Genomic DNA, 21,948 nt, shown 5'->3' with positions numbered 1-21,948 from the left:
GATTTGGGGGAGCAGAGCCTAAACACGGAAGCTTAAATGGGAGACCTAAAGGCAAATGACAAATGATGGTGTAAAGAAGACAATAGAAAAAATAAAAGGATTTTATTGAAAACAGGCAAAAACAGCCTGCGTGTAGGGTAACTTAGCTTTTGAGTCCCGCGCGCGAGGGGTTAAGAGCGAGTCCGGGAGCGTAGCGATAAGGCCGGAGGAGTCTTAATTTTCTCAGTCCCTATTCCTTCGTGAAACTCAAGTAACGATAAGTTATATCCATAACTTATATCTATAGAAATGAGATATTAGTTCTTGTCCGACTACGCTCTTTCTGGAATATAATTCATGAAAGGAATCAGAACAATTTTGTTAAGGTCAAAACGCGATTACAAACACAATTTTGTCTTGTTTAACGATGTTCAATGGAGACAAAGAGTGATTAAAAAACCCTGGGGCAGCCCTAGAAGATATTGAAACATAAGATAAATGTATCTCAACCTCAACATGGTTGTCTTATTGTTTTAAAATAAGTGGTCGAATCCTCTAAGTGTAACTGATTATTTACACTTCAAATGATATTTGACATGTCTCCAATTTCGGGCAAAATTGCACTAGCCTCAAGCTATAGGCAAGTGCAATTTGAATTTTTTTCAAATATCACGGGTATAGTGTAAATCCTTAATTGCTCTAGCGTTCATGCGATTATTTATTTACCATATGATTGAGAAAATTACAAACACGCCCATATTAAAGTGCACCCAGCCAAAGGGCAAATAAAAAACCAACGATAACTTCGCCTGCTCTTAGCCCATTGTAAATAAATTTATGTAGCTAACGTGAGTCTTTACAGCTTTTATATCTGGTTACGTTTCCAAAACAATTTGTATTCTGTTTTTTCTAATCCATCGATAGCATTTATGTGATATCGATGGCACACAGTATGTGGTCATGTTAAACCTGCATGTAAATGTACTGTTGATCGATGCTGAGAGTTGGTCTGCCATGTTTGAAGGAAGCAATTAAATTGAAAAACTTGCATAACTGCGCGAAATTAAATCGAAGCTCTTCACTGAAATCGCTCAGTCAGTGCAATGTAGCGAAATCACAAACCTTGTGCTGAAAACAAAACATGATTTTGACAGGCATGATATTCCTTGTTTTTGAGTCAAGCCAGTTTAAATCTATACAGACCCGGAAGAGGAGAAAGGCATATTTCCACAATGGGAGACTAAACATAGGAAGACTACTTTTTCAATACTAAAAAAGTGCACCAAACGTAACTTGAAATTTGTTTGAACAATTCATATGACATAGTTAGTAGCTTTCAGGCATGCTTACAGGCATGCTTAATTTGAATTTATTATTTATTATTCTATTTCCTTTTTTTAACTATGGTTTGGACCTTTGTTTCCGACATGTTCATCTTTGGATCGCTTTAACTTTTCTGAAATCATTGGGAAAAAGCAAGGTATCCTGAAAGCGACGGATCCGAGCGCCGTTTTGCCTCGTGTTTCTGCGCATTTCGATCATAAAAGCACCCAGCAATATAAAATAGTTCCTGTTACCGATGTAAACTAAGGTTTGGAATCGGTTTCAATTTGAATGAGAAATTTCCAAGAACTAAGCAATCTCCCAGAAAGGAAATTTTCCCCCCGCCTATCACAAAACAACTTTCCATCAAAAATTGCTAAACCCGCATCACATTAATTTCACTTGCAAATTACAAAACGACAAACAGAGCTTGTAAAGTTTGCATACATTTTCAAAATCTTGACATCTGCCATTACATACGTGGCTCACTAAGTTAGCATGCATACATCTGCACTTATACTGTTCAAACATCGTTGTTTACGCTCCTTCGATCTTTTCTTTATGCGTCTTGTTGAAGCCTTTATTTCAACGTCAATGCGCTAACTGAAGTATTACTAAGAATCAGATTACCAATGTCTTGAGGGTTTTTTTTTCCATTTTTTCAGTTTTCCATGAGCAAATTCTTAACAGCTCGTCGTATCTCGCCGATTCTCCAGCAGTACACAATTGGATTCAAGAACGAATTAATGAAAACGACAGTTGTCACGTAGTCATAGGCGATTTTCACTGTTAATGTATATCCAGTTACTGTCTCCACAAGCATCGTCGCACAAAACGGAATATATAATATCACGAACAAACCGTAAACATATAGTACAGTCACGGCAGATTTTCTACATTTGAGCATGTTTATCGCGTTGCTTTGAACACTCTGCTGTTGCTGGCTTATCTGACGCTGATGTTTACGGACAATCTGAAATATCTTTAAGGTACTTATGGTTGTAACAACAAAACTTGCAACTACAACTACAACAGGAAAAACAATCCATGGGTGTATCCAAAATCTTAACATGACAACTGTCACAGACACGATACAGAACATAAAAACAGCTTGCAACATTCTTTGAGCAGTGACAATGGTGCTGTATCGTAGATGTAGGGTTAAAGCGAGAAGTCGATCAATTGAGACTCCGCTTAATGTTGCGAGCGAAACACCAGTGGTTATCCAACCAGATATGTTTTGAATCATTCTCAAAACGCAGTAGGCACTAAAGTTATCTGTAAGTTCCGCAATCTGATACGCCACGAAAAATGGCTGACAAATTAATCCAACGAGAAGGTCCGCGGCTGCGAGGCAAAATAAAAGGATAAAAGATGGCGAGTGAAGCTCTTGCGTTTTCCAGATGACACGTAAAATGATAAAATTTCCAGAAACCGTTATCAAAGAAAACACTGCATTGAGAATACATGTTAGAATACTTGCGATAAAAGTATTATTCGTTTGTTCCAGGTTTATATCCAAAAAAGCGCAAGTTACATTACTGGGATGGGTTTTGTCCATGCTGAAGATAACTTATCTGTAGATAACAACCCGTCTGTTTGTGAAGAGTTGCACGTAAATTACATAAGTTATACCAAATACGTCATGCTAGTAATATACAATAACGTAGCTGCTGTATTGTGCGATAAGTTTACAATTAACGGAGAACAGGTTTGTTTCGTAAATGACAGTAAAAATGTCAAAGCTGACCTGTTCGACTTTATAGGGAACTCAAGAATATATTTCCACATATATTCAGATAAACGTAAACAACACTTAAGATTATCTTCGCTAATCCAGCACGGTGTTTACGCTGGAGTGGACAACCCTATTAGGTGGCACAGTTCGATACAGTGGTTAAGGAAGACATTTATCTCATCCTATCGGTTGATGATAATTTTTGCAGGTGGTTTGCCATATAATATACAATTGTATACTTGCGGTATTTGCACAATATGACAGCTCGCCTTCAAAAGGTTTGCTTAAATTTTATCAATGATCAGACAAATGCTAGAATTGAATCGACCACATCAATACAATAATGTGTTACTTAGGTATATAAACATGAAAACAACACTCCTGGAGCCTCTTAAGCGACCACAGGCATTAGAACGACACTTAAATAAAGTTAACTACTACTACTACTACTACTACTACTAAAAGTGATTCATCTGCTAAGCTGTCACAGTCGTGTTTAAAAAAATTCCTGATTATATTGGACAAGCTTTTTTATTTCTTTCATAATAACTTATGATAACTTTTGAGTTGTTTCTTACTCAAAAGCACGTGCATTTCTCCAGGATCTCTGAAATAGTTTTGAATTTTATCTAATGTTCCGCATTTTGAGGTGAAATATATTCCTTGATCGCGCAAAAATCATTATCTAAATAGACCATATTAAATTGTCTTAGGTCAAAATCGCTCAGTGATTGGTTGATTCTATCAGCCTGCTGTAATTCAAATGTAGTATAAATCGGAATTAAATCAATTTGTTGCATTTTTTATTCCTGCGGTCTATATCGAAATGAGTTTTAACTAAATTTTAAAACTTTAGTCACTTGACCTTAAACATTCTTTATCATTTAAATCTGGGAAACAAATGCATTTATCTTACTTATCGTTCTTTCCAATTCACCTTGTCAATCTTAAAAATAGTTGTGGAAGGAAAATGGAAAACAACCAGAAATGTAAAGATCGGCATGAAATCCACCGTAGGAAAAAAAGATGGCGGCTGTACATTTTACCACAATGCCTCGCAAACCTAACACAGCCCAAAAGGCACGAAGAAAGCCTTATCATTGCAATAGTTTGTCCCTGTACTAAGGATATTAGGTAGCCTAAAGAAGATTTTATAACGTTTCTGTACGTTTTATGAACGTTATTTCGGTTTTCGTGCGCCAAGAACTATGGGTAAATGTGCCAACCGCCACCTTTTTTCCTACGGAGGATTAATAAGGATACCCACCATTGATGTCTAAATGTAATTTTCCACGGTGGTTTGTAGGTTTTTAGAATTTAGAGTATTTTTATAGAAATTTTTGTTGAAAGGAACGCTGCAAATTTAACAAAGCATCAATGTTGAAAGAAAAACTCTGTTAAGTTATGGATGCCAAGGAAACATAAAGTTCTGCTAATAAAAACGTGTCATGGTAAATCATTATCTAAATTATTACTCATTAGCTTGGTGATGATCAGGTAGAGTAATCAAATCTGGTGAAGTACAGTAAAAACCCTTGCGTAAGAACCCAGTGGTTTAAGAACCTGCAGGCAGAAATTTGCCATTTTCAACCCTTAAAATTTGGAACCTGTTTAGCCAAGCAAGATCAAGCAGATTCTTATATATAGGCTACAGTTAAATTAAGGACTTTTGTTATAGAGGCAACACTGCATATACATTCTGTAATTAGTTGCGCTAGGCTTACAATGATCAGTTGTGAATAAATATTGTATATTTAAGGACCAAACCCAAGTTCACTTATTTTTCTGGTAATCAACAAATATCTCCTTCATAGAAATTAAGAACCTAATTAAGAACCTACTCAGCCTAAATTGCCAATAACGTACATTCTTACTCGCGTGTTTTTACTGCATTCGTGTTCGGTAACAGGGGCGATGACTTGGCCTTCTGAATAGTCGAACTTCATCGAAAAAGTTAATATGTTAACGTTATCAGAAATGTTTTAAATGTCAATAAGTTTAAATTGGAGGAATCATGGAATTCCTTTCTTTGCGCGCCTGAGTTTGCAAGCGTCTAATATAGTTACGCCCATTACTTTTTATATCTCTCTAGAGCTGACAAAATTGGTAAATGTTGATTGATTTAGCGAAAGGTACGATTTCGTGCTCAGCCCCAGAATGATTAATCGCTCATTTGCCATTTGTCGTAACAATTTTTGGAGACTGACAAATTCGAACATTTTCGTCCAGCTAAGAATGAAAATTGGATTTTTGTGTTTTTCCACGGCCGGATTTCACCACCACCCCTGATCCCACCCGTGATCACACCCCTGCTCCATTACTCCAAGAACATTTTTAAAAGAATAACAATGAACCTTAGAAGGTAAACAGCACGTCCAAGATCCGTCCAAGCGAGTTAACCAGGAACTGTCAATTCGAAATTTTCTTGTCGAGGAAGTGCGAGTTCCCCCAGATTCACACACTTGGCTGAGTCCTACAAAGCGATAACCTGAGGTATTTTTTTCTCGGTTCGACAACGTCGTTTAGGCTACTTGTACAACAAGAGACCGTAAAAATAACTTGAGGCCAGTGGCTGCATTAACGAGATGGTTGTGCGGCAGGCTTGTGCTGTTGTTACACACATACATCATTTTCTTCGTTGACATGGGGTCTCGACAGTTTTTTCAACTGGTATAGCGTGAACATGCAAACAGCAAACTTTGTTTTCGTTACATGGTTAGTTTGACAAGTTATAGATAATTTCTCGTGAAATCATTATTAAATTTTGAAACTTTTCTTTGCGGCTCTTTTTCCGTGAGGGCGCCGGGAGTAGTTATTTTCCGTCTAGGTATTCCGAAAACCAGGTTTTTAGTAGAACCTAGCTTTAATTAAAAGTTCTTGACAGCAGATTTTCCGGCCATCTCTAAAATAAGGAACGGGGAATGGGAAAATCGGGGAATGGGAATGGGGAACGGGGAACGGGCAATCTTTAAAATGGGGAATCATTAAAAGCGGGAATCATGTTTAAAATAGGGAATCTTTACAAGCGGAAATCTTTAAAGTGGGGAATCTTTAAAAGCGGGAATCTTTAACATGGGGAATCTTTTAAAACGGGAATCTTTAAAACAATAGAACCTTTAAAAGCGGGAATCTTTAAAATGGGGAATCTTTAAAATGGGGAGCCTATAAAAGCAGGGAATCTTTAAAAGCGGGTACAACAAGAGACCGTAAAAATAACTTGAGGCCAGTGGCTGCATTAACGAGATGGTTGTGCGGCAGGCTTGTGCTGTTATTACACACATACATCATTGTCTTCGTTGACATGTGGTCTCGACAGTTTTTTCAACTGGTATAGCGTGAACATGCAAACAGCAAACTTTGTTTTCGTTACATGGTTAGTTTGACAAGTTATAGATAATTTCTCGTGAAATCATTATTAAATTTTGAAACGTTTCCTCGCGGCTCTTTTAACCGTGAGGGCGCCGGGAGTAGTTATTTTCCGTCTAGGTATTCCGAAAACCAGGTTTTTAGTAGAACCTAGATTTAATTAAAAGTTCTTGACAGCGGATTTTCCGGCTATCCTTAAAATAAGGAACGGGGAATAGGAAAATCGGGGAATGGGAATGGGGAACGGGGAACGGGGAATCTTTAAATGGGGAATCATTAAAAGCGGGAGTCTTTAAAATGAGGAATCTTTACAAGCGGGAATCTTTAAAATGGGGAATCTTTAAAAGCGGGAATCTTTAAAAACGGGAATCTTTAAAAACGGGAATCTTTAAAATAATAGAATCTTTAAAAGCGGGAATCTTTAAAATGGGGAATCTTTAAAAGCAGAAATCTTTAAAAGCGGGAATCTTTAAAATGGGGAGCCTTAAAAGCGGGGAGCCTTTAAAAGCGGGGAATCTATAAAATGGGGGATCTTTAATAGCGTTAATCTTTACTGAAAAGTGAGCGAGAATCTCTCAGTTTCTTACTGGAACCTATTTATTCTGTCACATGTATCAACTTAACAGGTACAGAGACAGTTGTGGAATTTATTCATTCTAATTATGTTCATCGCGCAGAATGCCGCGACATATCCGGGACTTAAATGTAGAGTGCGCGCGAAAGTTAATTATTAATTAGGCTGCCGATGGCTAAACAACAAAGAAAATGACCAGAAAATGGCCGACTACGCATACTTGTTTAGAGTTTACGTGCTTCATACTTGTGTTTCGTAGTGGTTATCATATGGCTTTTGTAGATGAGACATTGATGGAATAAAGGACACATTTTTTGAAATGTTACGAAAAGTGGATTTAGTCGTTTTCTTTTCCTGAATTTGGTCCATTTGAGGGAAAATATTATATGAGGAAATATTTGGAGGAAGAATTTTACTCCTTCAAAGTGCCCTTCTTAACGGTTATCATACGACTTTGAATGTATGTTGTTAAAGGAAGCTTTATGCCAAGTTTTAACGGAAAATAATGTTTCGAAGTGATCATTCTGCTAACACTCGTAACGATCCTTCAGCTTTCGTTCGCCTCGGAGACTAGAAGAACAATAGAGCGAAACTCTTTTGAATTTCCCGGCGGAATATTAATGTATGCCAAGCTCCGCCTCCACAAACAATAGGACACACGCCGACGCTATAAGGCATTGAAATTGAGAGGTGATAAAATGTATCACTTAACCATCGTATTTAAAGTAACGCTTTGCGCGAGTTGCAATAAACGAATTTTCAGCATGTCATCTGTGCAAGAAATGCAGCGCGTTGATCGGGAGCTCTTTTTAGAGCTCATTGAATCCCCGGTCAATCCCGCTTTCTTGCACATGTCCACTCCACTGAAAGGCTACGACCCAATGTTTTATCTTCAAATAAACGGTGAGGCTCTCTGGCAGTGGCGCGTTGTCAAGGCAAAAATGATCTCAGAGAGATAAAAGAGTTAAAGGTAGCGAAGCAGAGTACTTCATCCTCAGCCGGTCTCAAAGAGATCATTTTTGATTTTCGTTGAAAAAAAGATCTCAGAGTGTTCTGAACGTCGTTTTAACGTCACTTTACATGTAATTTCATCAACATAAGAAGTGTTCGGACGGCTCCCATGTGTTTTCAGTTAAAGGATAATTCTTCCACTGAATAAAATACTCTGCCTTGCCCCCTTGATTTCGTTGAGAGGCTATGCGCTCAACTTCATAAATACCCATAACAACGGGCTTTTGCTTGGGTCGGTACTTATAACTGAGGCCACAATCATAAACGTCATCAAATAGTGATGCGTAAAAGCCGAGCTGTCTCGTACGCTTTGACATGTTACTCCAAAGAAGATTCTAATAACTGAATACTCGAACCCGGGCCTTTTAAATGTTTTGATCAATTAAAACGGTTCCAATTTTGAATAATTATCTCACACATGCAGTGGACAACAATGCTCACTCAGGCGTAAGACGCGCTGCGTGCCTTTGCTTTTTTGTTCGGCTCTGGATTTCAAACAGAAATGTCATATATTTTCCCCTTCATCTTTCGAATAGATAAAGACCTGTGTTGTCTTTTAAGTCCTCGATCAACGACAGGCTACGTAAACCGATCGAGTAAAAGACTACGTCTGGTGAACTGCTTTGACCGGTCGAGTAAAAGAGGACAACGATAAAGTAGAAGAAAGTTTTATGCGCACCGTTCTTTCAATTTGGCAACGCTTTGGAAGAAGAATCTTTTTTGGGAGAACGTTTGGCTCTCGCGCTCAAACCATTTCGAGTGTGACATGTTAACAAAAAAAGTGAGAATGTCGCTGCACACGACTTTGTTGACAAAAGTCTTTGTGAAGAGCGCAGTCCGCCTTTAAATTAGAGCGCTTTTGTTAGCTTATTACACCTTGGGATTTACTTCACACATCAGACCGTTTGATTGACAGCCGCCGATTCATTGACGAGAGCAGTCGGAATTCCGACAGCTAATATTTACAATTATTATTCCGCGCATTGAAAAAATGAGCACTGCAAGTATATATCGCGAAAGACAATAGAATTCTGCGCGATGTGCACGTTATTAAAGCACATCGGTTTAGCGGGATAGTGGAGCGGTTCAAATCTCGATTCTCACTCTTTGAGATTCGCTAGACCCGCCGACCAAAGAATCGAACCGCCTGGATTTATCTTAACTCGGACTGTGACGTTTTTAAATTGAGTTTCACAGCGATGGATATTTGTCCTAGCCTTATCATGTGCTAATGGAAGGACTTACGACTTAACGACAAATATCTGCAAATATGTGGCAAGGAACACACATTTTTGGTTATTTAATCGATAAATCAACAGTCCCCTAAATCTGGTTTTCACATGACGTCGCTAAAATTCAAACTACAAAACTATTGATTCTCCTGAGATTTTACTTTCATGATGTATAAGAGCAGCTGAAAATTAATATTCATACAAATTGTCGCTCCAAGTGGGTTCTTGGTTTTGTAATAGACTACGCTCGAATTTCTAAGCTTTTGCGTGACGCGGCGTTTACATGACGGGCAAGAAAGCTGTGATGTTGGTTGAAAGAGTGACTTATTCCGGGGAATTTGGTTATCTGAACAGTTCATGTATTAGAAAAAGTATCATTTTTAAAATGTTTTTGAGTTCCTGGAGAGATAAATTCACGCTTTTGTAGCAAAACTCAGTGACAGATGTTTCTGTTGTTTTCCGGCCGCCATCCCGATGGGTGCCAGCATGGCGTCTCCATCAAAATCTCTATAAATTTGGGTAAAAAATTTCTCTGCATATCTTGCGTAAGAAACATTGCTGTGACCTGAATCTTGGCGAAAGTCTTCCCATATTTACCTTTGTTCTCTTCAAGATTCTAAACTTTATCATTTGAACTGTTTTGATTTTTATTTTGATTTATTTTGAACGGCGTGACACTGAAAACCAGCAATAAAGTAATTCGATGCTCGATGCCCGAACGATGCGGCGGCGAATTTCGCGTATAATCCGTCACTGTTTGCTTCATGATACCTCTTTCTACGCCATGCAGTCATGCAAAGACAATTTCAAAGTGCCCATTGCATTCACTTTAAAGAAGGAAGAATCGGTCGTTTTGAAGGTCTTCCACAGTTTAAGTGGAATGGTCTCGGCGAACGAGATGTGATAGGGGAAGGGTCGTTTGAAGCCGTTTTCATCATAAACACCAGGACCAACGATGGAAAGTCGAAACAGTGGTTGATAGGAAATCACCCACTTTTAAAGATTCCCGCTTAAAAAAGATTCCCCGCTTTTAAAGATTCCTCATTTTAAAGATTCTCCATTTTAAAGATTCCCGCTTTTAAAAATTCCCCATTTCAAAAATTCCCGCTTTTAAAGATTCCCCAATTTAAAGATTTCCGCTTTTAAAGATTCCGCATTTTAAAGATTCCCCGTTCCCCGTTCCCCGTTCCCCGTTCCCCGTTCTCCATTTCAATTCTTCAATTTCCATTTCCCGATTCCTCGATTCCCCGTTCCCCGTTATAAAGATAGCCGGATTTTCCTTATCAAGTCTCGCACCTTAATTGGGCACCGAGCTCTGTCAATTAACAGCCTGCTATGTAGTATTCCACGAAACTTTTCACGAAAATCCTCTTTAAGAATAGTGTATTATCTCAAGATTTCAGTTAAGAATATTCTCTAGGCAGACACTTGAAAAATAAACTTTTAATTTTCACCAAGAAAATGGCCTCTCCAGAGGTTTTATGCATAGTACGTGACATAAGTCGTCTATTAAAGGACGACAGATGACAAACTGGAAAGCAATAAAAGCCTGATAAAAAAAAAAAAAGATAACCTCCAAATCATTTTCCATACTTTCTGTTTTATCTTCAAATAATTTTTTCCATTGTTATCACTGGCAATTTAATTTCCTGTTATAGTAAAAACGAGGAAAAGTGTTAAATAAAATTTATTAGTTGTGTCTTCGAGTTCTGGCCAAAACCTGGCTAGGTTGAAACAGGTCATAATAAGGTAAACACAAAAACTATTTTCGTCCATGGATCAAGAGTCCTCGGTGTGAAGATAACAGATGACAGTTTGAGTTACACAGTAATTTCTTCCTACAAAGATAAGCAAACAACTAAGACAACTCCGTCTCGGTTACCAATCACGAGCCAAAGATTATGGCAGGTATGAATTATATATGACTAGCAAGCTTCAGCTGCAGGGTCCAAACAGAACAGATACGTATACGTTTGAGAGCTATAGCATTTCAACGAGGCTCATCTCCAACATGAACAGAAGCAGCGACATTCAACCCAACTGCTTCTTTCTAAGCGTTAATTTGGAACGAACACACAATACCGTGGTGGCAAGTATCCTAACATCTATTCTAAATGTACTGTTTTCTCTGTTAACATCTACCGGTAATGTGATCATCCTCCGTGTCATCTGGAAAAAACAAGAACTTCATTCGCCATCCTTCGTTCTTTTGTCCGGCCTCGCAGCTTCTGATCTCATTGTTGGACTGGTTTGTCAGCCATCTTTCGTGGCCTATCACATCGCGGAACTCACGGATGATTTTAACCTTTACTGTGCCTTGAGAATTATTCAGAGCATATCTAGCTATACAACAATTGGCGTGTCCTTGGCGACCTTAAGCGGAATCTCCATTGATCGACTTCTCGCTTTAACCCTTCATTTACGATACAACGGGCTTGTCACTATTCCCAAAGTAATGCTAACTGCTTTAGTCGTCTGGGTAGTATCAACCTCTGTCGTTCTATTGAGGTTTTGGATAAGCAATTGGTTTTTTGTCCCTGTAGCCGTTCTACTGATAACATTTCTCATTACAGCCCTCAGCACCTGGAAAATATTTCAGATCGTTCGGAGACATCAGCGCCAGATATCTCAGCAACAGCGGAATGTTCAAAGACATGATGTGAACGTCCTGAAGTCCAGGAAATCGACCATAACTGTACTTTATGTTTATGGTTTGCTTTTACTTTTCTTTCTTCCACTTTTTGTGACGATCTTCATGGAGTCGTTTACTGGATACACAACTACAATGAAAATCATTTATGACTACGTTACTACTGCTGTTTTCATCAATTCCTTCTTGAATCCACTTGTATATTGCTGGAGAATTGGAGAGATACGAAGAGCTGTTAGAAATGCACTGAGGAAAAACAATAACGAAGTCACCATTTTGGAAAGCACATTTCGATCAGTTTCAAAGATATAATTTTGTGCATCAATTGCAAATTTTATGAGTTCTGTGTGGTAAGAAGTATGAAGCAAACTACACTACCATTAATAATTATTCTTAGTCCATTGTACGTACACACGCACACTACTTATATATTAATTTGCTTTTTGCCATAAAATTTTCATTTCTTGTCACCATTATTCATCGCTATTGCCGACCATTTCCAATCAGAAATCAATCACAGTTCTAACGCTGGAGTGAGTCGCCTATCTAGTCGGAACAGTTGAAACGGAGAAAGTTTCGATCTCACTTGTTCTCTAAAAATTTGACAGTCAAACTCCTAATAACAACTTATTTCGTCACTTTTAAAATTACAGTCAATTTGAACATAAAGCCAACCTTAAGAAAACTTTTCTTTTTGCAGTTGGATTTAATATTCTATTGCGTGATTACGGTAATAGCTTTTGTCAATAGGTTCTGCAAATGCTAATATCACGAGCACTTGGCAATCACTAGTATTGTCGTGGTGCGACCTGAAAAGCCGAAGCAAAAAACCATCATAGAATTATTAAGAGTGCCTTTTTTGACACCATTAATATTAAAATTTTAATTTTAATTTGCATGACGTTTCCAATGCTTTCAAAATTAATAATATCTACATGGAAAAGCTTGCTAAAGATTAAACCACCGAAAGCCCATATATTTCCTGATAAATAGACCATTTTACAGTTGTCTGCTCAGTGACCTGGCCTTTGTATGGCAGCGAGGCTAGAGTTGACCTTGTTTTGATACAGACCTCACTGCTTTTGTTGTGTAAAACAAGTTGTTCTGATGCCAACTAGGTGCATTTACATGACAAAAGCAGTGAGGTCTGTATCAAAACAAGGTCAACTCTAGCCTCGCTGCCATAAAAAGGCCAGGTCACTGAGCAGACAACTGTAAAATGGTCTATTTTAGTAAAAGTCGCAAAGTGTGACATGCCACTGTAGCTTGAATATTGGGAATACCTTGCTTTAATTCCTGAAGCTTGTAAACATTCACCTCTTAAATTATTTAGAACGACTTGGTGTCATGACGCTTAATTGGTAGCGAGGCAAATCAAAAGGACTAAACGATAAACACTGAATAAATCGGCTGCATCATAAACTCCCTGTACAGTAGAAAGAGCAGCGTAAATATAAAGTCGGATGGTCCTATTCATATTTCCCTAGTTCCAGACTGTTTTCCCTTTTCTCTTATCGAATATATGTAAAATTTGGCTTGTTAATTAGGCGGCAACAGATCAGCTGTCATACAATCACCTGCATTTGTTTGTTTGTTTGTTTGTTTTTGTTTAACTTTTTGTGGAAGAACTTCAGAAAATGTGTTTTGGATTAATAATAAATACAATATTTCTTTTACAAAATTTATAGCATTGCGATACCAATTTGCACGGGAAATTAACCCATGTTTTTGTTAGCTCTCTTTGAAGTCAATAATATATCAAACACGAAACATTGTGTTCACAGTTCCAAACACCGAGAAGAGAGTTGAAAATACGACGCGTAGCGGAGTATGTTTGATGAACTTCAAGGTGTTTGGAAATGTGGCTAAACACTGTTTTGAGTGTTTGAGAGATTTTCTCAAACGAAGCTAAAACTAACAAGAAAATGGAAAATTTTATGCTGATTAAGACAAGATATTCAAACACCGCCACAGTCATGATTTCCCCTGTTTAGACTTGATGAATTATCTGTGAGTTGGGAATATGTGGTCGTAAATTTTCTTCGTAGTTATTACGCTCGTAAAGCCTTTGTATTTCGTTTATCTTCCTCCTGAAACAAGGACGGTTAGGTTCCGAAATATTGAAAATGTGACGTAGTTATTTGTATTACTTGCTTAGTAAGTGTGACTGAGATAGAGACGGAGGTGAAATGACCGCCTACATTAAGGCCAAAGTACAAGTTCCACCAGCATTTCGAAACGCTTGGTAATTCAACATGCATCGCATTAAAATCCTTCCTACAAACCCACAAAACAACACCCTGGTTAAGCCACACCCATCTTTCCGATGTCTGCTCAATTTCAAAGCGAAGTACTAAAGCGGAAAAGTCGCTAATTTGTTTTGTTTTGTTTGTTTCTTTCAGTTTTTGCTCAGCGTATTCTTCACAGCTAGTCTTATTTCTGTTATTCTCCAACAGTACACTAGAGGATTTAAGCAGGGGTTAATGAAAACAGCAGGTGCTGTGTAGTTATAGGTGGTTTTCACTGTCAACGTATATCCTGTAACAGCTCGCATAATCATCGTCGCCCGAAAAGGAAGATAGAATATCATGAACAAACCATAAACGTAAAGTGCAGTCACAACTGATTTTCTACATTTGAGCGCGTTTATAGTGTTACTTTGAACACTCTGCTGCTGCTGAGATATCTGGCGCTGATGTCTGCGAACGATCTGAAATATTTTCAAGGTGCTCGTGGTTGTGACAAGAAAACTTGTCACAACTATTGCAGCGGGAAAAATAAGCCACTGGCGAATCCGAAATCTTAGCACGACGATTGTCACAGATAGCATCCATACAACAAAAACAGTTTGCAATACTCTTTGAACGGTTACAATGGCGTTGTACCGTAAATGAAGGTTTAACAAGAAGTCGATCAATAGAGACTCCACTTAAGATTGCCAAAGATGCGCCACTCGTTGTCCACCGCCCAGATATGCTCTTAATAATTCTCAAGATGCAATAGGCACCATAGTTATTTGTAAGCTCGGCAATCTTGTAAGCCACGTAAAAAGGCTGCGTAATAAGTCCAACGAGAAGATCCGTAGCAGCAAGACAAAATAAAAAGATGAAAGATGGCGAATGAAGTTCTTGCGTTTTCCAGATGACATGTAGAATTAGAGCATTTCCAGTAGATGTTATAAGAGAAAACACTGAATTGAGAATGCATGTTAGAACGTCTGAAATAGATGTATTTTTGGTTTGTTCCAGATTTACGTCCAGAAAGAAGCAGTTCAGCTGATGTGTTTTGTTCATATTGTAGATAGTTTCATACACAGCAATAGCTAGCACGCCTCATGGTATGCTGTAAATGATGCACGATGAGATTTTTGCAGTTTACATTCAATTGTTATATTTAATTCATATATATATACTTGCCATATTGAATAATTACGTAGTCAGTTATGGTTTCTTTCGGTGAATTTATCGATCAATATCAGACTTGCGTATCCTGACATCAAAACATCACTCGATCAGATAATGATATATTCCAGTCATTTCTTTTTAGCCAATCACAATGTCTGACAATTGAATAATTTTAATATATCAATATGTCTAATGAATTATTTACATCCAGCTAGTTAAATACAAGAAGTGCATTTGGCAAAATGCCATTAAAGTGTGCTATTTATTGTTAGCACTCGACTGAGGAAATGTGTAATAAATTGTTTACGTCGATTTATTGTTAGCGCGTAAAAGTAGATCATTATTCTTTTCGTAGCCACAAGAGCCTGATCGAAGCTTATTGTGGGCTGTGCAGGGACACTTCTTGTGAAGCGTCTCCTACCGAAATCCTAAAACCGTCTCGTTATGCCATGCATCATCATCAGCTGTAAAAGCCTGGTCTTAAAACTGGAGCCAGAAGGCATTTCAATTCTAATCCTCTGAAATGGCTGAAATTCGATTGACGAAAGACCCCGTTTAGCACAGTTAACTTAAGGTCATTCCCCAGTATTGCATTGCGCATCCCTACTTCGCATAATTTCACGCGTGATTAGCGCGCGCGCATTAAAAAATGGCGGCTTTTTGTTTACAGCTGGACCTCGCCATAGTGGTAAATCGTCATTTTCTCGCAAACGAGTATGGTGACCTATCATTTTTATCTGTGTTTTGAATTGAGTAATAAATTTCTCTGTGTAAAATAAATATGGACCAATACTCAGTGTAGAACAAAAAGCAATCGTCGGAAACGTGAATTTAGCAAGCAATCGTGACTACAATCGTGGTGCTATTATAAGGATTTATATGGGTATAAACGGGGTGCTGTTGCTCCTAAACGAACATGGGGACCCTTCATTTTTATTTCAAAATTTAAGTTCCTATAATTTGAACAAACAATAGGCAAAGTTTGACGAAAATCTCAGTGCAGGTTCTATTTCAGTGGAATGACCTTAAGCTGTGTTACAGATATAGATTTAGCCAGGCCTAAAAGCGGAGCTCCTAATTGATTCCAATAATTAACCATAAAAGAAGAAGAGGATTTGTTTCTATTGGATCAGAAACCCGTGTAACAGTTCAGCGTGTGGTTTCGCTATTTTTGTAGTTACATTTTGACAAACTATACCCAATAAGCGTACCCAAGATTGTAGAATTAGGTACGCAATATATCAGGGACTTTTCAAGAGAAGATTGTGCAAGGACTATGTCGGGAGAGAAGTCAACAACGCGCCAGGTTTTTTTTTTTTGGGGGGGGGGGGGAGGGGAGGCCGAAATTTTGCCTTTATACCTACTCCCTCCTTCTCTCCCAGAGTAATAACCTGAATTGAGCTTGCCATCCAATGGAAAACCAGTACATGGTTAGCGGTTAACTTAAAAAAAAAAGAAAACGCAATCTCGATGAGCTCCAGACTTATAAATAAATAAGGTCTTTACTGAAAGATCAGGCACAGCATACGTGTGACTTTACAACCAATAATAATCTCTGTCATATGTATTACAAAATTATTTTAAGTTAAAAAAGATATTAAGAAATAAATTTAAAAAAGACGTTTATTTACAAAAGCCGGTTTAAACCGTTCAGTTGTTTTCACAGCTCTAGGGAGTATGAAGTCATGACCCTTATCTCTAAGGGCCCTGTTACGTCTAGGTGGCAGCAAGTCATACAATATATGATCAGTGTCACTGGTGATTCTCTTAACAGAGCACAGTCCCTATTCTTTATTACATCAGATATCAGAATGATCTTATTTGTATAACTAAATCGATAGGCTCGCTTAATGAAGGTGTCATTCCGATCTAAATATTTGCCTTGAAAGGCGGAGCCCTACACTTCTAATCCATACAGAAATAGTGACATTATCAAAGATTCGAAGAGTTTATTGAGCTGATCTTTGGTGTATCCATCATACTTGCATACTCTAAGAATATACAGTTGACTAGCAGCTCTAGCGAGTAAGTTGTCAATATGAAGATCCCAGTTACAACAATCTTCCTGGAAAATAATTCCCCGACGTTTCAGCCACTCTTTCTGCTTAATCCCAGACACTGGAGGAGGGGCAGACTTAGTAGTTGTACTTAACAATTATACATTCGCCGAAAGCGAAGTGAACATTGGTGAATATTCACAGAAATGAATATGAGTTACTGAAAGGATTTTTGGTCCAAGGGCAACGGCAGTCATTTTGAAAATTCTCTGTCCTTTTAAATATCCTGGACTTGGAGTGATATCTTCCGAATAAATGAAAAATTCATTCAGCAACTGTCTGCCACGTTTACTTGCCGAGATGTCAAAGGAGGCGAGCCTAGTAACCAGGCCTAAAAAACGTTATATTCACCGCCTGGCGCGCTAAATATAATGGCATACAAGGAATCGCTCGACCAATCAGATTGCTGGAAACTATTTGTTCAGCTCTGATATTATACTAATATGCAATAGCATTTCTCACATCTTTGTCAAATTCAAAGACATCCTGTTGTTGGCTGCCCAGCTGTCAAGGTTCTTAACTTCCGCAAGCGCTGTGTCAGAGTTTCTTCTAACAGCCACAGTAATAGTGATGTCATCGGCATATTTCACGATCCCATTGTTTAAATCGACAAGTTTTATATCGTTCACCATCAGAGAGAATAAAAATGGCTCGAGGACTGTGCTCTGTGGCACCCCTCTTTTAATGTCAACATAACCAGTAATCTTTCCATCAAGGACGACCCTCTGTTTGCGGTTGTCAAGGAAGCTGCTAATCCAGTTGATGATATATGGATTAAGATTAGTAGACTTCAGCTTATCGCAGACTATAGATATATTGTGGGAGATGGTGTCAAATGCTTTAGTAAGGTCAAATGACAAATCTCTAACAAAGGTCTACATCCTCTTCCAACCATCTGAGCCAATTATGTTGACAATAAACGTCGTTGTGGTATTGCAATATTCCTTATTGGCGAACTGATCCATACCAATCACAGACTTAAGCTCCTTCAAAAACCTCTTGTTTATAACTATTAACCCCTAAAATCATTCTCATGGTGATGTTCGTGAGGGATATCAGTCGAAGCTGAGCACACGATGACAGTGGAGATTCTTTGGGTATTGCAGATATGTTGGCAAGCTTCATTCCATGGAAGAGGAACTGACTGCTGTCTGAGGGAAGAACTATTGGAGCAAGACGGTGTGCAAACTCTCTCCATAGCCGGTAGGGGAATTTCATCCGGACCTGCAGCTGTACGTTTCGAACGGGTCATAAACCTAGCAGTATGCACTTCAAGAGTAAGGATGCAAGTTCGTTCCGGAATAGGCGATAGCTCCGGGGCTGACGACTGTGTGCCAGTGTTATTTTTTTACGACAACAGGTTTATATCCTCAGGGTTAATAACAGAGCTGTTGTTTTGTGCCTTAGACCCTCTTGTAGCAATTTTGTTTACAGTATTCCACCAACCCTTCGTCCCAGTTCCATGTTTGCTGTTTACATTGCCTACAGCCCGCACTTGGTTGTTGAGGATAACCTCATAGATCCTTGCTTGTAGGTCAGCATTCTTATTCCTGATGGTACACAGGTGTTTAGCTATTGGCGACATATAAGGAGGGTCCCATGAAGACACCTTAACCTTGATCAGGGGGAGGCATTCATTGGATATCCCTGCAAGGGTATCATTCCATAAATGGGTCGCCTCGGTGATATCGTCACACGAAAATATATTGCTTCAGACACGCATGCTTCCAACCTTTGAAGCATACATAACCTGAGCCCGCGATATGGTCACGTGATACTGGTCAGTGGATGCCTTGTTTTGACAGCTGCCAATTAACTATAACATGAATGTCCAATATCAAAGACGTACCTATGGTAACGGAGTTACTTTCTTAATTTTCAAGGTATTGGGCTTGGCGTATGGACGTACGGACTTACGGACTTACGAACGGACGTATGTACGGACAGTCACGTGACAACGAAATTTTTTAAGAGCGTTGGGTTACCTAACTTTCTAAGGTATGGGGCTCAGCTCGCTCATCTTTGGCGCGCAGGGGCTCCGTTATTATGAGTAAAACTAAAAAGCAAGCAAGAAAGATGCAGACAGATTATAAACCACGATCTTCGAAAAATATCGATCGAAAGACACGTGTAATATTTCTAGATGTGTCGTGTATTGACGTAGTCCCCTTTCCAGTCCGAGCGCTCGTGAACGACTAAACTCAGTAGTAAATGTTTACAACAGATCTCATAGAATTGCTTGGGATTGAGGAACCTTCTAAAGGTGAAATGGCAGCTTAACTATGAATTGTGCGTAATTTTTCATATAATTTTGCTGAATACGCATCACTAAAACCGTATTTGCAAACCTGCAAGACGACGAGGTAATAAAGGCGATATAGATCTCGCTTGAAGTTAAACAAAATATATTGCCATACATCAAGAATGTAAGTGCTTTGCCACCCTGATGTCAATATCTGGGGACACATAATTATTTGCAATTATACCGATCTTGTTTCACTTACTTGTCACTCTATCACCATCATTTCAAAAACAAAACATTGGCCAATGGTTAAAGAGTCTGTAAGAATTTCTCTTGAGTTTTCAGTTTCTCTTAAATAAATTCTTCACAGCTCGGCGTATTTCTCCTATTCGCATGCAATATACAAGGGGATTTAAGAAGGAGTTAATAAAAACCGCAGTTGCTGCGTAGTCATAAGCAATTTTAACTCTTAACGTGTATCCAGTTAATGTTTCTACAACCATTGTCGCACACAACGGTAGATAGAATATTACGAACAAACCGTAAACGTAAAGTGCAGTCACGGCTGATTTTCTACATTTCAGCACGTCTACAGTGTTACTTTGAACACTCTGCTGCAGCTGAGATATCTGGCGCTGATGTCTGCGAACGATTTGAAATATTTTTAAGGTGCTCATGAGTGTGACAAGAAAACTTGTAGCGACGATCGTCACTGGAAAAATAAGCCACTGGCGAATCCAAAATCTTAGCATGACGATTGTCACACACAACATCCATACAACAAAAACAGTTTGCAATATTCTTTTAACGGTTACAATGGTGTTGTATCGTAAATGAAGGGTTAAAGCGAGAAGTCGATCAATAGAGACTGCACTTAAAATTGAAAAAGATGCGCCAGTTGTTGTCCAGCCAGATATGCTCTGAATCATCCTTAAGATACAATAGGCACCAAAGTTATCTGTAAGTTCGGTTATCTTATGAGCCACGTAAAATGGCTGACATACTAATCCAACGAGGAGATCCGAGGCTGCAAGGCAAAATAAAAGGGTGAAAGATGGCATATGAAGTTCTTGTTTTCTCCAGACGACTTGCAATATAACTAAATTTCCAATAGCCGTTATCAAAGAAAACACAGCATTGAGAATACATGTTACAAAAGTTGCGATAAAGGTATCGTTGGTTTGTTCCAAGCGTAGGTCCAAATAGAAGCAGTTGGGAAGACTTAAGTTGGTTCTGTTAATTTCTGACATGACCATAACTGACCGGTTATAGACTGTAGCTGTACTTTAAACCTGTGTGTTGTGCGCGTAGTGCAGTTGATACAAGTAGAGTCAGTAATTTACATCTTTGCGCTATTGAGCTTTTCTTATCACCTTAGTTTTGTTGATTGGTTTCTCGGCTCACAACACACGAGGTGCCTTTGTTTTTTAAGTATTATTTCAAAGTTGTTTACATGTAGCAAAATTAAACTCAAGAGTTTTCAAGCAAGTCAGTTGGACATACTGAATATTATGAATAGCACCTGTCTTCAAGGGTGATTGACCAATAAAATCACAGATATCTCCATGTTTCAAATCTTGGATCAATAATAACTGAAGTTGTTTTGATTGGAAGCAAATTAAATGATACCAAGAACAAACGCTTTCAATCTGTAGTTCATTTTTGCTTTCATACAATTGTGAAATTCGCAAAAAATAATAATGATATGTTGTAAACATCAAAAGCTCGACAGCGAGTGCGTAAATAAAGTTTGCTTTTTCGAATATCTCAATGCACGGTCTTGATCATGTTTGCGCATAAAATCCTATTAAATGTCTTTAAATAAATACCGCGAAAACGTTTCAAATGCCCACTCGCGCTAACAAAGAGTCTCAGAACTGGAGCTGTATAGTTTAATTTTACCTAACTGAAAATCATATTGGACAGAACCATAACAAAAGAAATTAAAACATGTTAAAAGAACAACTCTATGCTTTCGCTACAAAGCTGCACATCGTGTGTTTTCTCTATTGTACGATTTGGGGGAGCAGAGCCTAAACACGGAAGCTTAAATGGGAGACCTAAAGGCAAATGACAAATGATGGTGTAAAGAAGACAATAGAAAAAATAAAAGGATTTTATTGAAAACAGGCAAAAACAGCCTGCGTGTAGGGTAACTTAGCTTTTGAGTCCCGCGCGCGAGGGGTTAAGAGCGAGTCCGGGAGCGTAGCGATAAGGCTTGAGGAGTCTTAATTTTCTCAGTCCCTATTCCTTCGTGAAACTCAAGTAACGATAAGTTATATCCATAACTTATATCTATAGAAATGAGATATTAGTTCTTGTCCGACTACGCTCTTTCTGGAATATAATTCATGAAAGGAATCAGAACAATT

General features: G+C 38.4%; 3 protein-coding genes and 1 pseudogene across 3 annotated transcripts; 1 reads left to right on the top strand and 3 right to left on the bottom strand.

The window, feature by feature from the left end:
• Positions 1-1,963: 1,963 nt before the first annotated feature.
• Positions 1,964-2,936, bottom strand: LOC145464738 (melanocortin receptor 5-like). Its single transcript, XM_081448522.1, has one exon. The coding sequence runs from the start codon at positions 2,861-2,863 to the stop codon at positions 1,964-1,966; it is 900 nt and encodes a 299-aa protein (XP_081304648.1). The 5' UTR covers positions 2,864-2,936.
• An 8,208-nt stretch (positions 2,937-11,144) lies between these two features.
• On the top strand, positions 11,145-12,334 carry LOC145466846 (melanocyte-stimulating hormone receptor-like). The gene has a single exon (XM_081450559.1). The coding sequence runs from the start codon at positions 11,145-11,147 to the stop codon at positions 12,183-12,185; it is 1,041 nt and encodes a 346-aa protein (XP_081306685.1). The 3' UTR covers positions 12,186-12,334.
• Positions 12,335-14,175: 1,841 nt separating this feature from the next.
• Positions 14,176-15,169, bottom strand: LOC145466764 (melanocyte-stimulating hormone receptor-like; annotated as a pseudogene).
• Positions 15,170-19,917: 4,748 nt separating this feature from the next.
• LOC145464920 (melanocyte-stimulating hormone receptor-like) lies at positions 19,918-20,832 on the bottom strand. The gene has a single exon (XM_081448735.1). The coding sequence runs from the start codon at positions 20,830-20,832 to the stop codon at positions 19,918-19,920; it is 915 nt and encodes a 304-aa protein (XP_081304861.1).
• Between the last annotated feature and the right edge of the window lie 1,116 nt (positions 20,833-21,948).

The sequence above is a fragment of the Orbicella franksi genome, chromosome 13, assembly GCF_964199315.1.
Source record: "Orbicella franksi chromosome 13, jaOrbFran1.1, whole genome shotgun sequence".
Classification (NCBI taxonomy): Eukaryota; Metazoa; Cnidaria; class Anthozoa; order Scleractinia; family Merulinidae; genus Orbicella; species Orbicella franksi.
Note: the sequence above shows the minus strand (reverse complement) of the source record. Positions and strands in the feature narration are given on the sequence as shown.

What these genes read in the sequence shown, in the direction of transcription:
- LOC145464738 (XM_081448522.1), bottom strand. Translation starts at nt 2,863, where the DNA reads ATGGACAAAACCCATCCCAGTAATGTAACTTGCGCTTTTTTGGATATA.
- LOC145466846 (XM_081450559.1), top strand. Translation starts at nt 11,145, where the DNA reads ATGACTAGCAAGCTTCAGCTGCAGGGTCCAAACAGAACAGATACGTAT.
- LOC145464920 (XM_081448735.1), bottom strand. Translation starts at nt 20,832, where the DNA reads ATGGTCATGTCAGAAATTAACAGAACCAACTTAAGTCTTCCCAACTGC.